Raw genomic sequence first — 20,513 nt, 5'->3', positions numbered from 1 at the left:
TGCTATTACCTACTAGTGAATCTGAGGAGCGTAAGCTTTGATATAAGGCCAACATGGTTAATGAGTTACACGCACCTTTGAGAAGAAAATACAATCTAATAGGTTTGACCCTCCATTTCTTTCTGAATTACATTGACACTTGACAGTGAAGGCGTTATGTGGATTTATGGTTACATTGTGGGGCTAAAGTCCAAAGAGGCTCGCTCACCCTGTCATACATCTCCTTTTAGTCTTGCGATTCATAAACCTTGAATCGATTAAACGAGCGTAAAAAGAAGTCCTGGACAAAATATCATTTCGTATATGACTGCGGATGGTAAATCTGTCGTGATCATGCCTCGTTGCTTGGCACAAATGACTGCTCAACTTACAGCGCAAGATATAGCCCCATTTCTTGGAATAGGTTCACGAAACGACAGAGGATATATCTCCCCGCAACTGAGCCCAAAATTTAAATCCACAAAACTTGTATTCAAAATTCCGAAAGCAATCCTACTATTTTTCAGCTGAATTGCTGCCTGGCGAATAGAAGAAAAGAGAGAGATGATACTGCTACTTTAACCATGAATGTCACTTCAGTTATATAGTCTACTGACAACTGGTGTGTCATACGTAAATTGATTATCTGTCTGATCCAGATGTGGCTCCACCACCGGCCATGGGGAAGCAAATGAGCAAGAGCTCCTTGATGATGCTAATGAGAGGAAGCGACAATGTTGGTGCAAAGAACCTCACTAGAATTTTGAGACTATAAAGGGCCAGAGCCTTTAATTCTGTCTTCTAATGCTAACTCCTTGAAAAAGTAGAAACTTGAATTCTGCTCAATCTTTTTGCGCATCCTGCAAATATTTGTCATAGTTTACAAACCATGGGAAAATAAAAGAAAAAGGACACATAATTAAAGGTGAGATAAGGGCCCCAAACAAATCAGATGGAAGATCTGACCTTAAAATGAATCTAACGGAACTCATCATGGTAATCATATTGATCTTCATCATCATTGAAAATAGCACTGTAGAATACATACGGGTTCTCAATCATCTCAGCCAATGTTAGGCACCCATCTTTGTCAACATCTGCCTGCCATAACATTACGGAAACATTGCATAACGATGGCTTTCTTGTACTAGTTACACTTGTAAGTAATCATAAAAGATTTACAAAGCGAGGATAAAAGCAGTAATTACTAGCTTTTGACGTTTTTGTCATTATCATATTTTTTTAATTATTATTAAAAGCAGCAGCCAGTTTTTTAAACACCAAATGACCCTGAAGTAGCAACCGAACTACAACACTTCAGTTGTATTATCGTTATCAGTCGGTAATATCATCGTGTTTATGTATGCACAAGTTAGAAGAGAAACTTAGTATGAGGATTTGCTATCATATTTGATTGATCTACACATACGCAATTGAAAACATAAATAAGCAGATGATGCAAAAATAAGGAATATATCAGCAATTTAATAAGCATTACAGAGAAAAGCAAAATCAATAGACTTGTCCAAGACCTGTCTTGTGTAGATATATAGATTGGCCTAAAACCGAATGATGCCTGAAGACAGTGATACAGAGAGAGATAGAGAAAAGTGTCATGTCAATGACGATGACGAAGCAGGAGAGGTGATGGAATAAAAGCCTTGAGGACCAACGAGTACTGCTAGCCATATAGAAAAGGTAAACATGATCAAGCTTTTCATCTCAAGGCAAATACACCAGCGTTCAGTGAGAACATGCATTTCGAAAAACGCTAACAGACAAAAGTTCATGCAATACCATATCAACAAAACGAAAATGTATGTTCATGTCCAAGCAAGAAAGAATTGACAAATTTGTCGTCAGCAATGAGAATGTAATTATCCACCGTTAAAATCCACACCTGCGAAATGATGTAATCTGCTTGCTGCTTCGCGTAATATCGCTCAGGCGGATGAATTTTCCCAATTATAGATAGCAGCTCCACATCTGACAAGTGTCTAGAAAAATTGACATAAAATATCAAAGATGCTTGATACTAAAGAGGGTATCAGAATCTTAAAAACCATATCTATGATGAAAACAACAATCAAATACCCGTCACCATCTTTGTCGAGCTGATTGAACAGCATTCTAGCTGAAGCATCCCCAGAAAAATCAGAATGATATGAACCATTATGATTTTCTTCCTCATAGGTTCTTACCAAATCAAATAGCCCATGGAAAAATTCCTTGAAGTTCATCTTTCCATCTTTGTCTGTATCTCTTTCCCTAAACAGGAAAAAAAAGGACGAAAAGAAATCAAGAATAAGGCAAGACAATGATGCTGTAATGCAACAAGAAATTAAATTGAAATTTCTAAACTGCTTCAGGGGAGGGAAAAAAAAAGGTTAACTTCAAATATTTTGTACATTACAGATATTTGGAGCAAATGTAACCATGAAACTAACTCTCATAATAGAAAATAATCATGAGAGAAGTGTTAAAGAGACTGGAGAACGTAAATCATTATTATGAACTAAGAGGCCGTAAACCAAAAGAAGGAAGGCTAAGATAAATAAGGATATATTGTCAAGACACTACCATGAGCAGCTGCATTGCACAAGTTGACGGTTCAGAAGTTAAGTAATGAATTATTTACTCCTTTTAAGCCACAGAAAATTATTAGCGCTAAGATTGATTGATTACCATAGAAGTCATTATGATGACCACGAAGTGAAGGATCCGTAATGAGTTTATTGATGAAATTATATGATGTGCGTCTGTATCATTCTTCCTAACATTTTCAATAATACATTATAACATAATAGCCAAAGTGTGCTGCATGTCCATAACTTTTGAATCACTTACGCTTCTTTTTGAACTCTTTCTTGTTCTATGTTTCTATAGTTACCTTCGCTCTCCATAATTTCTGCTTTTCAACTCTTCCTGCTAAAACAACATGAGGGGAGTGTTCATTATGACAGATGAGAGGGCTAAATCCGGACTCTTGGATCTCTTTCATGAAAGGTCAATGTTTACCCCCTCATAAACAATGTCATTTGAGCAATAGAGGGCGAGTTTTTTTTTTTTTAAAAAAAATTTATCATACCATATCAAAATGACTAAGATTAATATGCAAAAAAGTAAGGTCCAAAACTTAACGTGATAAATAAAATCAAAGAACTATGAACAAATAGCCAAATGCCTGTTTAAAAGGGAAAATATGGTGAAGAGGAGTAGTGGCAATCACTGAGGAGGAAGGAGGAAGAAAATAATCTGGATGATGTGACACGTTTGGGAACAAAAAGTCAACCAAGAGAAAATACATGTATGATCAGAACGATATATATACCTTCAAAGAAACTGATATAAAAGCTGTCATGGGTATATATGAGATTTTAAGTCACCTTAATTCCTCCCTGCACAACCATCCAATTAGCTTTGGGTTTTTGGTGTCAGCTGGGTGCAGAAAGCTACAAGATAATGAAAATAAAATTTAAGGAAAGGCGTTAGAATTGAAGAAAGAAAGAAAGAAAGAAAATCATCGATGTTATAAACTAATGTTTCTAAAGAAGCAGGAGCTCACTCATTGTATTCAGTTAAATTTAGAAGACCATTTCCATCTGCATCGGACGCCTTAAAATGCTCTTCTTTCCACCAGCCCACGTTATAACCGAAAGAATTATTGTCTGACAAATTATAAGAAGAAGCATTCAAGACAAAAGCATCCAGGACCAAAATCACAACAGTAACCAATATGGCGAAATTATATGTAAGAACAAGCGAAAATTAACATTAGAAAAATTATTAGCTAGAGAATATTGCTGCAGTTTTAGGAAAATAATAATCCCAGGTATTGGTTTAGACTTGGAAAGATCCAGAAGAAAATATCACAATTTGCACATTTCATCGAAAATAAAGGAGAATATTTATAGTTCTAATTCTAGAAATCAGGACTAGAAACAGAACCTGCAATATGAACCCAACTGGGAGGTTCGTACTCAGAAAACGAAACAAACCCATCATGGTTCTTGTCGTGAACGTCCATCTCTCTCTTGGTCCTATGCAAGACCTCCCTCTGGGCCTGCTGCAAGTTCCACTCAGTCAACTCGTGCTCACTGACGAACCCATCAGTCGGGTCCACATCAATCCTGGGAAAGAGCACAAGCAACCTATCTGTAACATTGAACTTGTCCTCGTCATTCAAATAATCTTCAGCGTCGATGAAATCCTCCCACTCGGGCTGAGACTCCTCCCCTGCGGCAGACTCGTCGTCAGGGAAATCTTCGTGAGAAAGCTCGAAGTAGTGTTTTTCCCAATGCCTCTCTTCACGGCGGCGTTCGATCTCGGCGACGAGGGGGTCGAAAGTGACAGGGCGATGAGAAGACGAGAAAGTGAAGTGGGAACGAAGCTTGAGACGGCGGTGGCGATGGCCGGTTTGTTTCTTAGGGGAATGGGAAAGGAAGAAGAGAAGTAGGAGTGCTACAGTGAGATAGAGGAAGATCGATGCTTTGCCCATTGCATTGATCCCACTCCAAGAAAGCAAGGGGCGAGAGAGAGTGACTAACTGAATACTGCAGAATTGGTTGAGGTGAGAAAGGATGAACACGGAGACTGATGAGTCGGTTAACAGAACACAAGGAAAAGATTCGATCACGCGCGAAAATCTGTCACGATCACAACTTACGCCATGCAATTTGCATTGTACTCGTTAAAGCCCCCGAAGCGCGAAGCAGCTTCTCCTAACTGTAGCTTTATCTTATTTACCGATACGAACAAATCAAACAAAATAACGTTGACCCAAAAGACAGATATTGAACAAAATATAGCATATGGTATTAAAGACGTATTTTCTCTTATCTAAATTATAAGATGTCGTTTGTAAATTATAAACAACATCTTATAATCAAGATCGTGAATAATATTTTGTTACTAATTTGGTGATCTAATTATAATATGAAGCGGTAGTGGAGTAATTTTATATTGTACTCCTTATAGAAATAGTTACAATTCTCATGATAAATATTCCTCAACGGCTCAACCATCGAAGCAGATCCTTGGATTGCACGACATTTGAAAAATAAATTACATTATTACCAATATATAAATAGCATAATTTATTATTAATTTTGTACTTTATGTTCAATATTAATGTTGATTACGGAGGAGTTCATAACCAGAAAAGAGATATGATTAAGAAAACAAGTATCGTGATTAATGAAGATAATAGTATTTTGTAAAAAGAGCAATGTATGTACATATATGCACTTTATCGGGACAATTTTTTTTCCCAGAACTTATTAAAGATATCCAAATCTACTGAAACAACTACTACCTCCGGTTCTTAATATAAAATCTCATATGATTTTTATTTTATTTAATTCTAAATATAAAACCTCAATCCACTTTATCTCTCATATTTATGCATTTTTTTAAGATAATCCTTCTAATAATGATAGTTCTACCAAATACATTCGATTAACAAGAATATTTTAGAAATATAAATAATTAACTTAACTTGTTTCCTTAATTTTCTTAAATTAGTCAACTAACTCTTATATTTAGAATCGGAGATAGTATTTCTTAACCAGTTATACCTCAGCTGGCCGCCGGGGTGGGATAAATGCATAAAATTTTGATCACAGAGAGAGAAAGATAGTAATCATAAACAAACTCAAAAGGAGCTACCTAGGGCCAGAAAAATGATACCGCTACCTTGATCAGAAGGTTGCCATACTTAATGTGGTACAAACATTATACATTGACAATGGGATCATTTTTCGTGTGCTATGATTTAACTATTATGGTTCAATCAGTGATGTGAAAATCAACAAATTTTACTATTATGAAGTTGAGATTACTACAATCATCCAACTCAGCAAACACGAACTCCCTGAAGATAACAAAGGGATGAAGCAAACATGTTGCCACCGTATAGGAATGCAGATTGAAAACCTTCTCGTAATGATTCCTCATGAAGGAAAAATATGTGTCCTGCAAATGGGAATGGGAAATCTCTGTATCAAAGGAACGTAAATGATAGAGGGACAGAAAGCAGACGCAAGAGCTGTGCGTACCTAAAATGAAGTTAACGGAACTCATCGTGAAAATCATCCTCATCCTCATCATCTTCGAAAATTGCACTATAAAATACATATGGGCTCTCAATCATCTCAGTCAATGTTAGGCGCCCGTCCTTGTCAACGTCCGCCTGTCATAGCATTGTTGCATTCTTTAATTATGAAATTCTCATTATGTTCCGCTCGCAAATAATCAACAATGACAGTTTGCAGAAACACGAGAAAAAACAGAAAACAGCAACAGTAAGACCATCCAAGTGCGTCTACTAAGCCACATCACTACAATCGCGCTCCTATCATCATCGTCAATCGTAATAGTTATCATGCAGTGCTCATTCACACGCAAATGAAAAAGAAATTCTTCTTATGAGCACTTTCAATCCTCGAAAATTACAGAATAGTCACTGATACAAGGATTAGGATATCATTACCTCATCAACATAACTATTTCTATGGTTGATCTACCCATACAACAATTGAAAGAATACATGAATTACTATATACTCCTCCGGTCCTTAATATAAGACCCATTTAACTAATTTGATTAGATTAAGAAAGTTAGGTAAATTAGTTAATTATAAGAAAAGTGACACATCTTTCCTAAAACACCATAATCATCTTTTTTAATACCCTCTCTCCCTCTTCTATTTGATTATGGTTGAGGGAGTATCTATAGGGGTAATTTAGAGAAAATTGATAAATATGAGAAATGGGTCTTATATTTAGGACCAAAACCAACTCAAGAATTAGGTCCTATATCAAGGACCGGAGGAATATATATATATATATGTATGTATGAAGGACAAGTCAATGAGCATAAATTGCCAAAATACGCATATAGACAAAAAGGAATATTTATAGACTCAACTAAGACGGGAGCATGGACCAAATCATGCCATTAGACAGTGAAAATTTTCACCAAGACTGGTTGTGTCCATTGAAGCCTTCAACAAGTACATGATCAAAGCTTTCATCTCGAAGTAAATTCACCAAGGCATGGTAGAATATATGAAATACCAGCTTCAGCAAAATACTGACGGATATAATTCACGAAATGGCGCACTAGCAGAATAAAAACTCATTTCCATGTCAAAATGACATCACAAATGTTGACAACGAAATTAGTAGTACAATGACCTTCAGGTTAGGTTCCATACCTGTGAAATGATATAATCCGCTTGCTGTTTTGCATAGTAACGCTCGGATGGATGGATTTTCCCAATTACAGGCAGTAGTTCGGCATCTGATAAGTGCCTGCAAAAGGTTGACATAAAACATCGACAATGATTGACATTACAAAGAGAGAAAAAGGTATTTAAAGTTGTATCGCCAATGATGAAAATAAAAAGAATGAATACCCGTCACCATCTTTGTCAAGCTGACCAAACAAAACTCTAGCTGGACCATCCATTGAATTATCAGAATGATGCGAAGAGTTATGACTTTCTTCATCATAGTTTCTTACTAAATCAAAGAGCCCATGAAAGAATTCTTTGAAGTTGATCTTCCCATCCCTGTCTGTATCTCTCTCCCTTTGAAGGAAAACAGAGGAAAAGTAATCAAGAACAAGCAAAGATAGTGGTACAATATTTGGAACAAAAGAACCAGGAAATTCAACAGCGTTATAGAAAATAATCCTCCATGACAAGTAAAAGTGCTGAAACCATCATACATCTACCATTTATCAGCAAACATGCTAACTGGGAAAGCTCACAAGGACTGAAAAGTTTCCTTCTAATGCTCATGGGTTACATGAATTTGGGCTGCCACCAGAAATCATGGTCACACGGGAATGAGTAAAAATTTAGAAGAGTTATGTGGGCACTAAAAGGCCCTATAAATTAGATAACCATGATACTGGAATATTGTGAATATTGGCTAAGGCTACTTTGGGAATACCAGGAGGAAACCGAAGATAGAAAATCAAGGATATATCGTCAAAAACAGTTTACAAGTCGCTACATGCTTGTGCTGCTGATTTCAAAGTTTCAGCAGTTATCTGATCATTAAACTTTGTAGTCTTTTGAAGGTATAAAATTTATGGTGAAGAAAGCTAAATAGATACAGGAAAGAAATAAAACTTATTGTTCATGTTGATTACTAGAATCAAGACTCGATTGATTACTCAAGAAGCATAAGAGCAAGAATTTAAGAGTAATTTTTAGTTGATTGTAGAAGAACAATGTTTTTTGTCTCCCAAAATAAAAGAACTTAATAAAAGAAGGTGAAAAGGCAAGCCTTGACAAAAGAAATTAAGCCCTCAAAATAGGGCATCAGCCAAAAAAAGAGAAGAAAAAAAACAAAGAAAGAAAGGGCATAAGCATCACAATTGACCAGAATGTTAAATGCAAAAGCAAATGTCCTCGTAGAAGCACATAAAAAAGCTGTCATATTATGAGATTTAAGTCACCTTACTTCCTCCTTGCACAACCATTGAAGCAGCTTCGGGTTTTTGCTGTCAGCTGGATGCTGGAAGCTACAAGATCCCAAAAGTAAAGAAATAAAGAAAAAGCATTGGCACTGAGGGGGAAAAAAATCGTCAAATAGGAGCAACGCATAAGGCAAGGGTTTTAAACAAGCAGGAGCTCACTCATTGAATTCGGTCAAGTTTAGAAGCCCATCTCCATCAGCATCTGAAGCATTAAAATGCTCTTCTTTCCACCAGCCCATATCATAACCGAAAGAATTATTATCTGGAAAGGTACCAAAAGAAGTATTTAGGGGGAAAAAATCACAACAGCTTCCACTATGGCCACATTGTATAAGGAAACGATGAACATTAACGGTAACATAGTTATTAGTTACGAAACCACCGAGGAAATCAGGAAAATAAATATGACAGGGGAACCAGATAAGCAGATTGTTTGTGCCAAATGAGCAAGTGATAGTCAGAATTGGCAACATTACCTGCATTGTGAACCCAGCCGGGCGGTTCGTACTCGGAAAATGAAATGAATCCATCATGGTTCTTATCATGAATCTCCATCTCTCTTTGCGTCCGATGCAAAACCTCCCTCTCGGCCTGCTGCAAGTTCCACTCAGTCAACTCGTGTTCACTGACGAACCCGTCAACCGGGTCCACGTCAATCTTCGGAAAGAGCAAAACCAACCTATTGGTAATATTGAACTTGTCCTCGTCATTTAAATAGTCTTCAGCATCCATGAAATCTTCCCACTCGGGCTGCGACTCCTCCCCGGGGGCGGAGTCGTGCGCTACAAATTCGGAGTGAGAATGCTCAAAGTACTGCTTTTCCCATTGCTTCTCTTCACGGTGGCGTTCGATCTCAGCGACAAGTGGGTCGAAAGCGACGGGCTCATGATGTTGGGAGGCATGATGAGAAGTGGCGAGAGTGAAGTTGGAACGAAGCTTAAGGCGGCGATGGCGATGGCTCGGATGCTTCTTCGGGGAGTAGGAGAGAAACAATAGGAGGAGTACCGCTGCAGTGACATACACAATTATCGAGGCCTTCCCCATTGCATTGATGATCGATCCCTCCCTTAACAGAGCAATACGAGAGAGATGGGCAGGGAACACTGAATTGAATTGAAGATATAGAACAGGGAAAAAAAAAATAGAGGGAAGAGAAAAGAAAGAGGATTGAGGAATTGGACTTGATTTGAGATCAGGATGAGCTGACCAGAAGGCAGAGATGGCCAGATCTGTGACAGGGCACGACTTTGCCTCCTCCTCAGCTTGCTTGTATGGGGCAAATTTGATTAAAAAAACAGAAAAACCTTCGGAATACGGTTTGTAGGATGGTTGCTGGCAACCAGAATTACAAGTTTGTTCAACATAAACTAAAGCTAAAATGGATAATTCCCCGCAACTTCGAATTAACTGCATATAATATAACTTATCTCGAATTTAACAGATTAGAACTAACACCCTCCTTTTTTAAGATACTTGCCATTGAATAGCTGTTAAATTTAACAAAATTCCATTAGAATGTGACTCGTCCCCATCATCTTCTTCCTTCATATAGGCATAAGGCATGTAAAAAGGAGTTTGTAAGACGCCTAAAGAACGCAGAACAGCACATTCAAAATTTACGCATGATATAACAATATATTGCATAGCCTTATATGTTAATCAAACTTTTTTTTTTTTTGACCGGAAAATAGATCGTCAGGGTTAAATGAATGAACTCAACTAGCCTTCATTTATAGAAATAAACTTATGAGATGGGGATAGAAGAAATTTCTCCCCGTCCAAATAGCACAGCCATGGCGGCAATGACTCGTTTAGTATGATTGATAATTCAAGAAAAGAAATATCATAACACAGACCTGTTTTTATAATATTTTTTAATTGATGTTAATGGGTTGGATTAAAATGTATATTTTCAAAATAAATAAAGATTTTATATTATTGAGATAAAATAGAATAGTTGTCTGAACATTTTACTCAGTTTTTTTTTAATTACGGCCAAACATAGTTTTAAAAAAATAGATGCTCTCCTTTTTCTCTAGAAGGGGGAAAAAAGTCTGTTCCAATGGGCAACACACATACGATCTGTCCCTTAACATGTCCAATGGGCTACAAAGTAAAACTTGCGGCTCCTGGATTCTAGTGAGATAAAGCCCAAACATATAACACTGTCAAACCATGAAGGTTTGCAACCCAGGGGTGTTAAATATTTTTTAAAAGTACTTTTTTGTAAATTTTTTCATATATTTATTTTGTATTTTGTAAAATTACTTCTAAAATTATGATTTGTTTCCCATCCAAACACCCCTTTAGACATCCAGCATCTTAACCTCAAAAAGGTATTTTAAATCTTGAGATTAAGATAATTTTTGATACTAAAGTTTACTCTTATTTTGATTTTCATGTCCTAAATTTTTATTCATTTAAAATATTGATCCCTAAAAATTAGTAAAAATGTAGACCATTTTGATCATTAAGGAACTCAATTCTAGGTGGTAAAAGGGGTTGGCCTACCGATTATGGGTCAACCCACTGCAAGGTCTAGACCATGTGGGCCGATCCCAAAAGAACCACCTTCTGGCAAGCTCACATTTTACCCACTTGTCCTGATAAGGGGTGGGTTGGCTAGCTAACCCCTATCCTTTTTTAAAATATTCTTTTACACATATATTTAAATTTTTTAAATTAAATTATAAATTTTTATAGACTAAATTCTTCCTATTCTTATATTTTCATATAGTTATATAATTAAATTAATCTCAAAAGTTAAATTATAAGCATATCATTTATTATTAACAATTATTTTATTAGTATAAAAATAGTAAAACAATAAAGAAAATGAGAAATTAAATTTAAAATTAAAGTCTCTGACAAAATACAAAGTTATATGTAAATTAAGTGGAGGCTAACCCACAGGTTAGGAGCTATGGGCTGAAAAAGACTGTATCAAAATAATCCCTATTTTCTTCAACCCAACTTGCCACTTTATGTCGGGTTTGTGAATTGAGCCTGCAGGTTCAACCCATATTATCAGTCCTGCTTAAATCTATAGTTTGAAAATTGAAAAATCAAAACCAAAAGTAACATAAATTTGATTGATCAAATATTATATTAACTTTTAAAATTTTTAATAAAAACAATATAAATTCAAAGCATTCATAATATCTTTATCATAAAACACGTTGTATTGTAATTGATAATGCCTGAGAAACTAATATTTTCATAAAAACCGACTGTACAATGAGAAGATTAAATTTAATTGTGTTTTTGTTTTAAATTGAAACATTAAACTACAAATAAATGACATATGAGTAGCGCAAAAACGTGGAATGAAATATAACCCAGAAACAAAAACAATAATAGTAATAAGGAGGAAATGCGAGGCAGAGTTATTTTTTTTAATAAAAAATAAGGTTGAATTACGTGCACGATTCAAGGCCAAAAAAATAAAATTACGTGCATGATTGGGGCTCTTTCAGATTTTATTTGTTTTTCGGCCGCTTTCCTTGACGTCCCCCTTTTGTCCTTCTGGCGGGCAGTCGTTGTTTTGGCCCTCACTTTTTCTTCACTTCTTCCTTAATTACCTCAAGTATGACTTGTCTGGCTTAGTGTTAGACTTTTTTTAAGTAAGAAAAACACTTCAAATTCAAGTGAGATAAAAAAAAAAAATTATGTTTGGTATTGCTTCAGTAGTAACTAATTTTTGTTCTTTTTGAAAAGCTATTTTAAAATTGAAGCATTATTTTCTAAGTTCTTTTTGGGGCTTGAATTTCTTGGAAAACCAACTTTCTAATATACTACTATCTCCGATCTTTAATATAAGATATTATTTGATTTTTATTTTGATTATAAATATAAGACCGCAATCTATTTTCTCTGTCATATTTATTTATTTTTTTAAGATAATTTTTCTAATAATGGTAGTTCTAGCCAATACACTTGATTAGCAAAGATATTTTAGGAAATACAACACCTATTTATAACAAATAACTAATTTAACTTATTTTTTTAATATACTCAAATTAATCAACTAGCTCTTATATTTAGGATCGGAAGTAATAATTCTTATATTACTGGATATCATTTACATGAGGCATATAATTCACAACCTCGTGTAAGCGTGGGGGGTAATATTGGCTACAAGCACTTGACATTCAAAGTAGCGTTGTACAATTTTTATTTTAAAAAACAATAAAAACATTATATATTCTTCTGATTTCTAACGTAAGAACTATTTATCTAATCTAAATGGATTTAAAAAAATTAAACAAATTGCTTAATTATAATACGTGTGATTTAATCTTTCTATAATAAAAAAATAATAAATATAAAAAATAAAATGAATTAAAACCTTATTATCCTCATATAAACCTAATTAACTAATTTAAATAATTAATAATATTAGTTAAATTAGTTAATATGATATTATATTTTCTAAAACATCTTAGATAATTATTGTTAGTAAAATATCAATAAGATTAATTTGTGAAAAATTAATAAATATGTAAAATATGCCTTAGATATAAAGTCCATGTCATCTTTCAATTAGGTGCTATATATACATACACAGGACGGAGGAGCATTTAAATGAAAAAAAAAAACCTCCGGCTAGTTCTTATGGAGAAATATATCTTATAAGAATTAGTTGGTTAATTTTAATAGATTAAAAAAATTAGTTAAATTAGTTATTTATAATAAATATGTGTTATACTCCTCCGGTTCTTAATATAGGACCCAATTCTTGAGTTGGTTTTGGTCCTAAATATAAGACCCGTTTCTCATATTTATCAATTTTTTCTAAATTACCCCTATAGATACTTCTTCAACCACAATCAAATAGAAGAGGAAGATAGGGTATTAAGAAAGATGATTATGGTGTTTTAGGAAAAATATGTCACTTTTCTTATAATTAACTAACTTACTTAACTTCCTTAATCTAGTCAAATTAGTTAAATGGGTCTTATATTAAGGACCAGAGGAGTATTTTTTAAAATATTTTTACTAATTAAGTGCATTAATTAAAGCCACTATTATTATAAGGGTCCGTTTTAAAAAAAATAGATAAATTAAATTAAAATTTTATATTTAAGATCAAAATACTACCTCTAGTCCTAATTATAAGAGACAGTTAACTAATTTGAAGAGATCAAGGAAGTAAGTTAAGTTAGTTATTTGTCCTAAATAGGTGTTGGCTTTCCTAAGATATCCTTACTAATCAAATGTATTAATTAGAACTATTATTGTTAGAAGGGTTACTTTAAAAAAAAAATATAAATATAAGAGACAAAATGGATTTGGGTCTTATATTTAAAATCAAAATAAAAATAAAATAATATCTTATAATGATCAGAAGTAACAAAAAAGGAGGGAGAGGTAGTATGTACCCGGAATGCTAAAAACTGTTTCTCCGCCAAGCAAGATACTGATGCAGTGATGCCGAAGGGCAACAAATATAAATATGAATTTTTCAGAAATGACAAAGATGAGTGCGAAGATCCGAAAGATTGAAATGATTCCGATGGTTATTATTTACACGTATTATGTGTTTGTACGAAGTATTCAAAGTATCTAGAAATTAATCATTTAACAGTGCGAACTTATAAAATCTATTAAAAATATCCCAAAATTGAAGGGGGCGGGGGAGGGAGGAAAGGCTTAATCAGTCCGCGGTACAAATGCAAATACATCCGCGCATAAAAAGACAAGATACAGTATTTGTCCTTGACTATTTTGCTGGGCAACTCAACTTTCACCAGAACTGAAGAAAGAGGGGGATAAAAGAGGGAAACATCGAAGCCTTCAAGCATTTCCAGAGAAATACAAAGGTGACGATTTCATAAACCTCGAATATGATAAGCATCTGTTTCAATCCTTCTATTTTTGGATTCCTGCCTCATAGACGTTGTTATCTCATCTTGTTCTGATTTGGATATTGTTTTTTATTCCTGGATTTGTTAGAGATAAGGAAAATCATAAAGTGAAGAAGAGGAAAAATATAAATCAATAGTATCTCTCACTCTCTCTCTCTCCACCTTTTTGGACCTTTTGATTCCCTCTCTAAACCCGACGCTCCTCAATTTCTCTCTCTTCATGTTGTATCAGCTGTCAGATATTAATGGGTGCCGCAGATTCCAGTGGTTTGCAACTTGGGGTGTGGCTTTTTCTAGCCCAGCTGTCCTATTTGTAACAAAGTAGTTGTTGGGGGATGGGACCAATTGACCCATCCTGCACCTCTTTGTGGGATTTCAGGATAGCAATCAATGTCATTCATGATTTTTAAGTTCTACCCTTGTAAATTTCAATCAAATATTGGGGCTTTTTCTTAAACTTGTTTTATTTACTAGATTATCTTTCATTCCGATTCTGATTTTTTTTTCCTTTTAACCTTCTTTTGGTTCTTGTGGCTGAGATTAATTTGTTGCGCAATCTATTTATATCATGTACGATGTTACAGTAATTACTGGGGTTTTGTGGGGCTCAAATTTTTCACATAAAATTGGTTGCTTCAGCGAACCTTTCACAGTCGCGCTCGGGATTAGGTTTTTACTTGGCTGTGAATATAGTTTGTTGGGTGTTGGAACTAAAATATCTTTTTGACTGTTGGCTAAGGTGTCAGAAACTTGATGGTAATAGGATAGGAACAGGACAAGGGTTCCCCAGTTTAGCTTTTGCATCCCATGTGTTTGAGAGGTGATTATTTTCTAATCACTTGCTGGTGCTCTTGAACTCTGATAAATACCCATAAACCCACTCCTTTAATGGTATCTACAGTGACCGACTGTTAGCTTTTTTCGTTGAATCTTACAAAGGTATGTTGTGGTGGGTTTCCTCTGTGATCCATCAAACTTTTGAGATTTGAGATTTTTGCCGGGTTCAATTTTTTTATCTTAAAGGTGGTTTTATTCATAATGAAGTATTAAATGGGTTTTGATTCCGCTTAATACTCGTTCAACCTCAGATTATTTCTTCTTGCTCTTTGGGGCTTTGAAACATTTTGTCTCTTTGTTGCTTTCATTTGTGTGATTTTCTGCATAAGAATGCTGGACAATTTTTACGAAATCAATATACATAGTGGAAGAATATATTTTCGTGGTCCCGCGCTGTTAAAACTGTTCTTATCAGTAGAATTGTATGGGCAAACTGGATATTTTCTTTTGTTGGGTGTGTGTGGGAATGGGAAATAGCAATTTGAATACTCCTTATCCATTATAGTCTTCTCGGGTTTTCTTATTTGTTTGCATCCGAAAGGTCTCTTTCGTATATCAAAATCAAAGCCCTAATTACCATCATATTGACTAACATTTACATTAATTTCTAAGTTTTCACTTGCCTTATAACACCGTGTACAGCATCTATGGCTTTATAGTTGTCAGATATTTCTCATGTTCTAAGTGAACCTTATTTCTTTTCTGTTCATCTATAGGTCAGCAATTCACAAGAGTGCTTATGTTTCGAATTCTGAAGCAAATCTTCATCCAATTCTTGCCCATCTCAGTATTCTTGCTTTGCTTCAGCTCCTTGGGATTAGTTGCTTCTGTTGGCTTCACCGTATACTAGCACTTACTATCCAACGTATCAGGCCGATCACCACCCGTTATTTAGCAGGCCATCAAAGTTAATAGTAGTGCTTGCCATGGAGATAGTCTAGAATTATTTTTCCCATCACGCAATTCCATGAATCTGTGGCATTTAAGATGGGTTTAACCTAGATCTTAGAGCAGTTACCTAGAAACCTTTTGCTTCTTACTATAATAAAATTCTAGTTGATTCAAGCGAGACTTAATGACTGTTGATGAAGTGGGTAGTAGCTCTGTGTGGAGCAGAGAGCAGGATAAAGCATTTGAAAATGCCCTAGCAACTCATCCAGAAGATGCATCAGATCGATGGGAGAAGATTGCAGCTGATGTACCAGGGAAAACTTTAGAAGAGATTAAACATCACTACGAGCTATTGGTTGAGGATCTTAACCAGATCGAATCTGGTTGTGTGCCTATACCTTCCTATAATTCTTCTTCAGAGGGGTCAACCAGCCATGCTAGTGATGAAGGTGGGGGCAAGAAGGGTTCTGGGCATTATAACAGTGAGTCTAATCATGGAACCAAGGCTTCAAGATCAGATCAGGAACGACGAAAGGGTATTGCTTGGACAGAAGATGAACACAGGTAATTTTGTCATTGCTTATATGTTTGCTGAAACTTACATACGCGTATAGATGGTTATACTCTGCTGGAGGTTGGTTACTCCCTTTAAATTTGTTCTATAATTGTTGGCACAGGTGTATTTAATTGTATATTTCTGTGGCTAGTTATATCTGATTGTGTACTGTTTGTCCTGATTGATGGGTATTGCAGTATGGCTTTAATCAATGGTTTGTTATTGACCTTAATAAATTTTTTAATGATTTTTGCTGGTTTAATATATGTTAACCCCTAGTCTTTCTGATGGCTATCCTAAGGTTCTTCTATTTCACCCACACCATGGCATTGTGATTACTGAACATTTTACACAGTAATATTCTTTGATGTTGTTTAATGTCTGCTGTTATTTCTAACATTTACAATTTACAATTCTTGGTGGGTCAATGACCATTCTCGTCTCTCAGGATTCAATTAGGATGATACCTGTAAAGGCCTAAAAAATTTTTGTATTGAGAATTATGATCAATAAACTGTGTCTGTTAGAGGTATTTGCTGTTAGAAACACATGGTTGTTGTGTTAAAGTTAATACCGAGGGTAAAAAATAGCTGGAAAATATGAAACTTACTCCAAAGGTGGTTTTTTTTTTTTGGGGGGGGGGGGGGGGGGGGGAAGAGAGGGAGCTAATGAACCATGTAACAATTACATGTGTTCAGTGATGGGATTTTTAGATTCAAATTACTAGTAATAAAAATGGATTGTAGTATTGGGGAGAGAGGGTAGGTATACGAGATCTTTCCAATAAGAGGGTTTCTGAAAGTTATGTTTGCTGATTTTGTCCTTATGTTTCTGATTTTGTCAATTTATGTCAATTTTAAAACTAGTTCTTCATGTAAACCATGCACTTGCGGCACAGCAATGAGCAATGTGGAGGGACCAAATTTAGATGAACTAGAAGGTATGAGGCTTTAGGATAGAAAAATCAGAAGGGGACACTCGAAATTTTTTTTTGGCCAAAGGACACTCCAAATTGAGAAATGTTCTATCCTTGGGGGATAAAAATGTCAAAAATGTTTCTTGTCCTAACCGGCCTTTGGAGCATCAACTGTTTCGAACGAGAGTATTCCTGTATTCATTTCTGTATATGCAACATCTTTTGGCACGTAACATCCATGAAAATGTCAAGCTGTGATTGGAGTGCAACAATGACTCTTGCAAGTAGATTTCTCTACACAGTAGTTAATGCAACTTCCAACTTGTTTGTTTTTTAGTGCTTGATACGTTGCTGCCCTTCATCACCTTTCTTCCTATCTGATGCTTATCTCATTTGAAAGACATTAGCTACCTGTTTAAGTTACATCAATGGTTAATGCTTATTGAGACTCTGTAGATGAAACCAAGCAGATGAAACGGCACGTTGAGTTATTTTGCCCGAGACATGATGGAGCCTGTGGCAGTTTTTTTAACTGCTTGTAGATGCTATTTCTGTAGCTGACAATCTTAGTTAGGTTGTCTGTAAATAGACCTGTTGTTATTTAGTGCATGTTCGGGACTTGGGAGGTGAATGAAAGGGAAGTCATCCGAAGATAATGGAAGGGGAGAAAAGGCGGGGAAAATGATGGCTAAGTGATGACTCACTCTTCATTTGGATGCCTCCAAAATCCTATATTTAGGACATGCAAGACAACAATTTTAAAAATTTCATATTTGTTATATCTAAATATTTGAAAAAATAGTTGGCCAAAAATATCTCTCAAAAATAGATTTCGAGTTGGTTGGAAAAAATATATCTCTTATGTATCAAATAGCATCTTAAGCCTTTCGTAAGCACTTAATACCCTCCTTATATGCCTTGACAAATATGCTTATGACATTCGGTCATCCTGAGAATATTAAAGTTCAAAAGTTCCAGTTTAAATTTTACAGTGAAATAGACAAATCCAGCAATCTTTTCACGCATCATACCTCTTGAAATGGACATCCAGAGTGGGGGCTTACAGGTTATGCTTGGTAGGATAGGATGGAGCCATTCGTGAGGGGAATAGGAAGGGGGAGATGCTTTCGTGGGAATATGATTTTTGGACTAAAAATGTGTTTGATGGGCTGGAAGAAATCATGTTTTCCCCCCACATTGGAAGTTGGGCGTGTGGCAACCAAGAAAGTATTTTCTGTCTTAGAATTTCTTGAAGTCTTCATTGCAGAATACTTGTTTTCTGGGCCATATGCACGATTGGCAGATTCACCTCCCTTCGCATTTTCTTTCCGGTTTTGTACTTATTTTGCTTAAAATTGGAGGAATTTGAATTGGAGCAAATGCCAACATATTGTTTCTACTCTTGTCCAGAATTTGTGATATCAATTCTCTTTCCAACATGCTTGGGGAATCGGACCCAATTGGCTCCATATTTTTACTTCTTTTTAGGTTTCTTCAAGGCTATAGGAAATTAAAAACAATTGGAGTTTACTAAATTGGCATTCTTCAAAGAAAGAACGCGGTCCGTTTCCCATTCTGTATGATTTCTCGGTTGAGTTTGGTTTCTTCAAAGCGCTTAGCTATGCTTTTCATGATCTATTCCTCATTAACGTCTTGTCAATGCAATTGCTTGTCTATCTATTTAATGCTTTATTGCTATTCATGTACCCTGGTTTGAAAATTTTGCTCGATGGAATTAAATTAATATCAAGGAGTCAATGTGATTGATAATTCAAGTGACTGTATTTGATGGGAAATAGGATTTAACAGGAAAGCGGGTTTCTAGTGAATTTCAGTTTTGTTGTACTTGCACCAGAAATCTGTTTTCATATACACGTGTAAAACTTGAATTCATCGAACTTCTGTTTTAAAATTTTAAAATATGTCAAACAGGTTATTTCTTCTTGGCTTGGAGAAGTATGGAAAAGGTGACTGGCGAAGCATATCAAGGCACTTTGTGGTGACAAGAACGCCCACTCAAGTAGCAAGCCATGCTCAAAATACTTCATTCGTTTGAACTCCATGAATAAAGATAGAAGAAGATCCAGTATACATGATATCACCAGTGTGAACAACGGAGACATTTCAGCTCCTCAAGGACCGATCACTGGTCAAACAAACGGTTCTTCTACATCCAATGCTGCTGCCAAATCAAGCAAACAAGCCCCTCAAACTCCAAACGGACCTCCTGGTGTAGGAATATATGGTACCCCAACTATTGGGCAACCTATTGGAGGACCCCTGGTCTCTGCAGTGGGCACACCGGTAAATCTTCCTGGGCCACCACATATGGCGTATGGGGTCCGAGCACCAGTTCCCGGCACGGTTGTTCCTGGTGCCCCAATGAACATGGGTCCTATGACATACCCTATGCCACACACATCCGCTCATAGGTGAGGTTATTGGTATTTAGAGGCCAAATGTACAAAGAAACAGCAGACTAGAAGGCCTATTCACTTTAATTCTTCGCTAGACATTGAGTATTATGCTTGATCAGTGATAATAATAAGCTATATGCTACGGTGAAGCACTTGAATGAATCGCACATGAATCTGTATCAGCTGCACTGGAGTCCTTGGCAGTCCTGCCATAGGACGAGCATAAAAAGGATTGGTTGCTCTGTAGACCTTAAATTGATATGTTGTTCATAGAATTTGCTCCTTGTGTAGAGAAGAGTTCTATGCCCTTGAATTTTACAGCGCCCCTTGCCTTCTCTTCTTCATGCAGAACGAATCCCAGCGCCTCTGCGCAAATTTCACGAGGTTTACAATTGCTGGTTTACAAGCCATGTAGTAAAAAGTAATGTGCTTGATGTGATTTGGGATTAAAAATTTAGATGCACGAGATTAATGGAGTTTATTTTAAAATCGCCTTGAAAAATAATGATCCAGACAATGTAAGAGAGAGAAGTAAATGCTCTGAGAAAGCCCATCTAAAT

The 20,513-nt window shown here is 35.7% G+C and overlaps 2 protein-coding genes and 1 pseudogene across 2 annotated transcripts; 1 reads left to right on the top strand and 2 right to left on the bottom strand.

The window, feature by feature from the left end:
* Positions 1 to 450: 450 nt before the first annotated feature.
* Positions 451 to 4,503, bottom strand: LOC114743351 (calumenin-B-like). The gene is made up of 7 exons (XM_028931557.1): positions 3,928 to 4,503; positions 3,545 to 3,647; positions 3,366 to 3,431; positions 2,074 to 2,247; positions 1,880 to 1,976; positions 946 to 1,080; positions 451 to 839 (listed from the first exon to the last, which is right to left on the bottom strand). The coding sequence occupies exons 1-6, from the start codon at positions 4,475 to 4,477 to the stop codon at positions 958 to 960; spliced, it is 1,113 nt and encodes a 370-aa protein (XP_028787390.1). The 5' UTR covers positions 4,478 to 4,503; the 3' UTR covers positions 451 to 839; positions 946 to 957.
* Positions 4,504 to 5,674: 1,171 nt separating this feature from the next.
* On the bottom strand, positions 5,675 to 9,949 carry LOC114743349 (reticulocalbin-2-like). Its single transcript, XM_028931556.1, has 7 exons — positions 8,946 to 9,949; positions 8,629 to 8,731; positions 8,449 to 8,514; positions 7,397 to 7,570; positions 7,196 to 7,292; positions 6,036 to 6,169; positions 5,675 to 5,952 (listed from the first exon to the last, which is right to left on the bottom strand). Exons 1-6 carry the CDS (start codon positions 9,880 to 9,882, stop codon positions 6,047 to 6,049), a joined length of 1,500 nt encoding a protein of 499 aa, XP_028787389.1. The 5' UTR covers positions 9,883 to 9,949; the 3' UTR covers positions 5,675 to 5,952; positions 6,036 to 6,046.
* A 4,838-nt stretch (positions 9,950 to 14,787) lies between these two features.
* Positions 14,788 to 20,288, top strand: LOC114743350 (transcription factor SRM1-like; annotated as a pseudogene).
* The last annotated feature ends 225 nt before the right edge of the window (positions 20,289 to 20,513 follow it).

Source organism: Neltuma alba, unplaced genomic scaffold (assembly GCF_004799145.2).
Source record: "Neltuma alba isolate B1F8T4 unplaced genomic scaffold, ASM479914v2 tig00003996_pilon, whole genome shotgun sequence".
NCBI lineage: Eukaryota > Viridiplantae > Streptophyta > Magnoliopsida > Fabales > Fabaceae > Neltuma > Neltuma alba.
Note: the sequence above shows the minus strand (reverse complement) of the source record. Positions and strands in the feature narration are given on the sequence as shown.

Bases quoted from the DNA above. Each gene is read 5' to 3' on its own strand.
- LOC114743351 (XM_028931557.1), bottom strand. From the start codon at position 4,477: ATGGGCAAAGCATCGATCTTCCTCTATCTCACTGTAGCACTCCTACTT. The intron at 3,432-3,544 runs GTGAGCTCCTGC...ATTATCTTGTAG, and splicing joins AATTTAACTGAATACAATGA to CTTTCTGCACCCAGCTGACA. The intron at 1,081-1,879 runs GTGTGGATTTTA...ATGTTATGGCAG, and splicing joins CAGATTACATCATTTCGCAG to GCAGATGTTGACAAAGATGG.
- LOC114743349 (XM_028931556.1), bottom strand. From the start codon at position 9,882: ATGCAGTTAATTCGAAGTTGCGGGGAATTATCCATTTTAGCTTTAGTT. The intron at 7,293-7,396 runs GTATTCATTCTT...AACCTTTTGCAG, and splicing joins CTTGACAAAGATGGTGACGG to GCACTTATCAGATGCCGAAC. The intron at 6,170-7,195 runs GTATGGAACCTA...ATGCTATGACAG, and splicing joins CGGATTATATCATTTCACAG to GCGGACGTTGACAAGGACGG.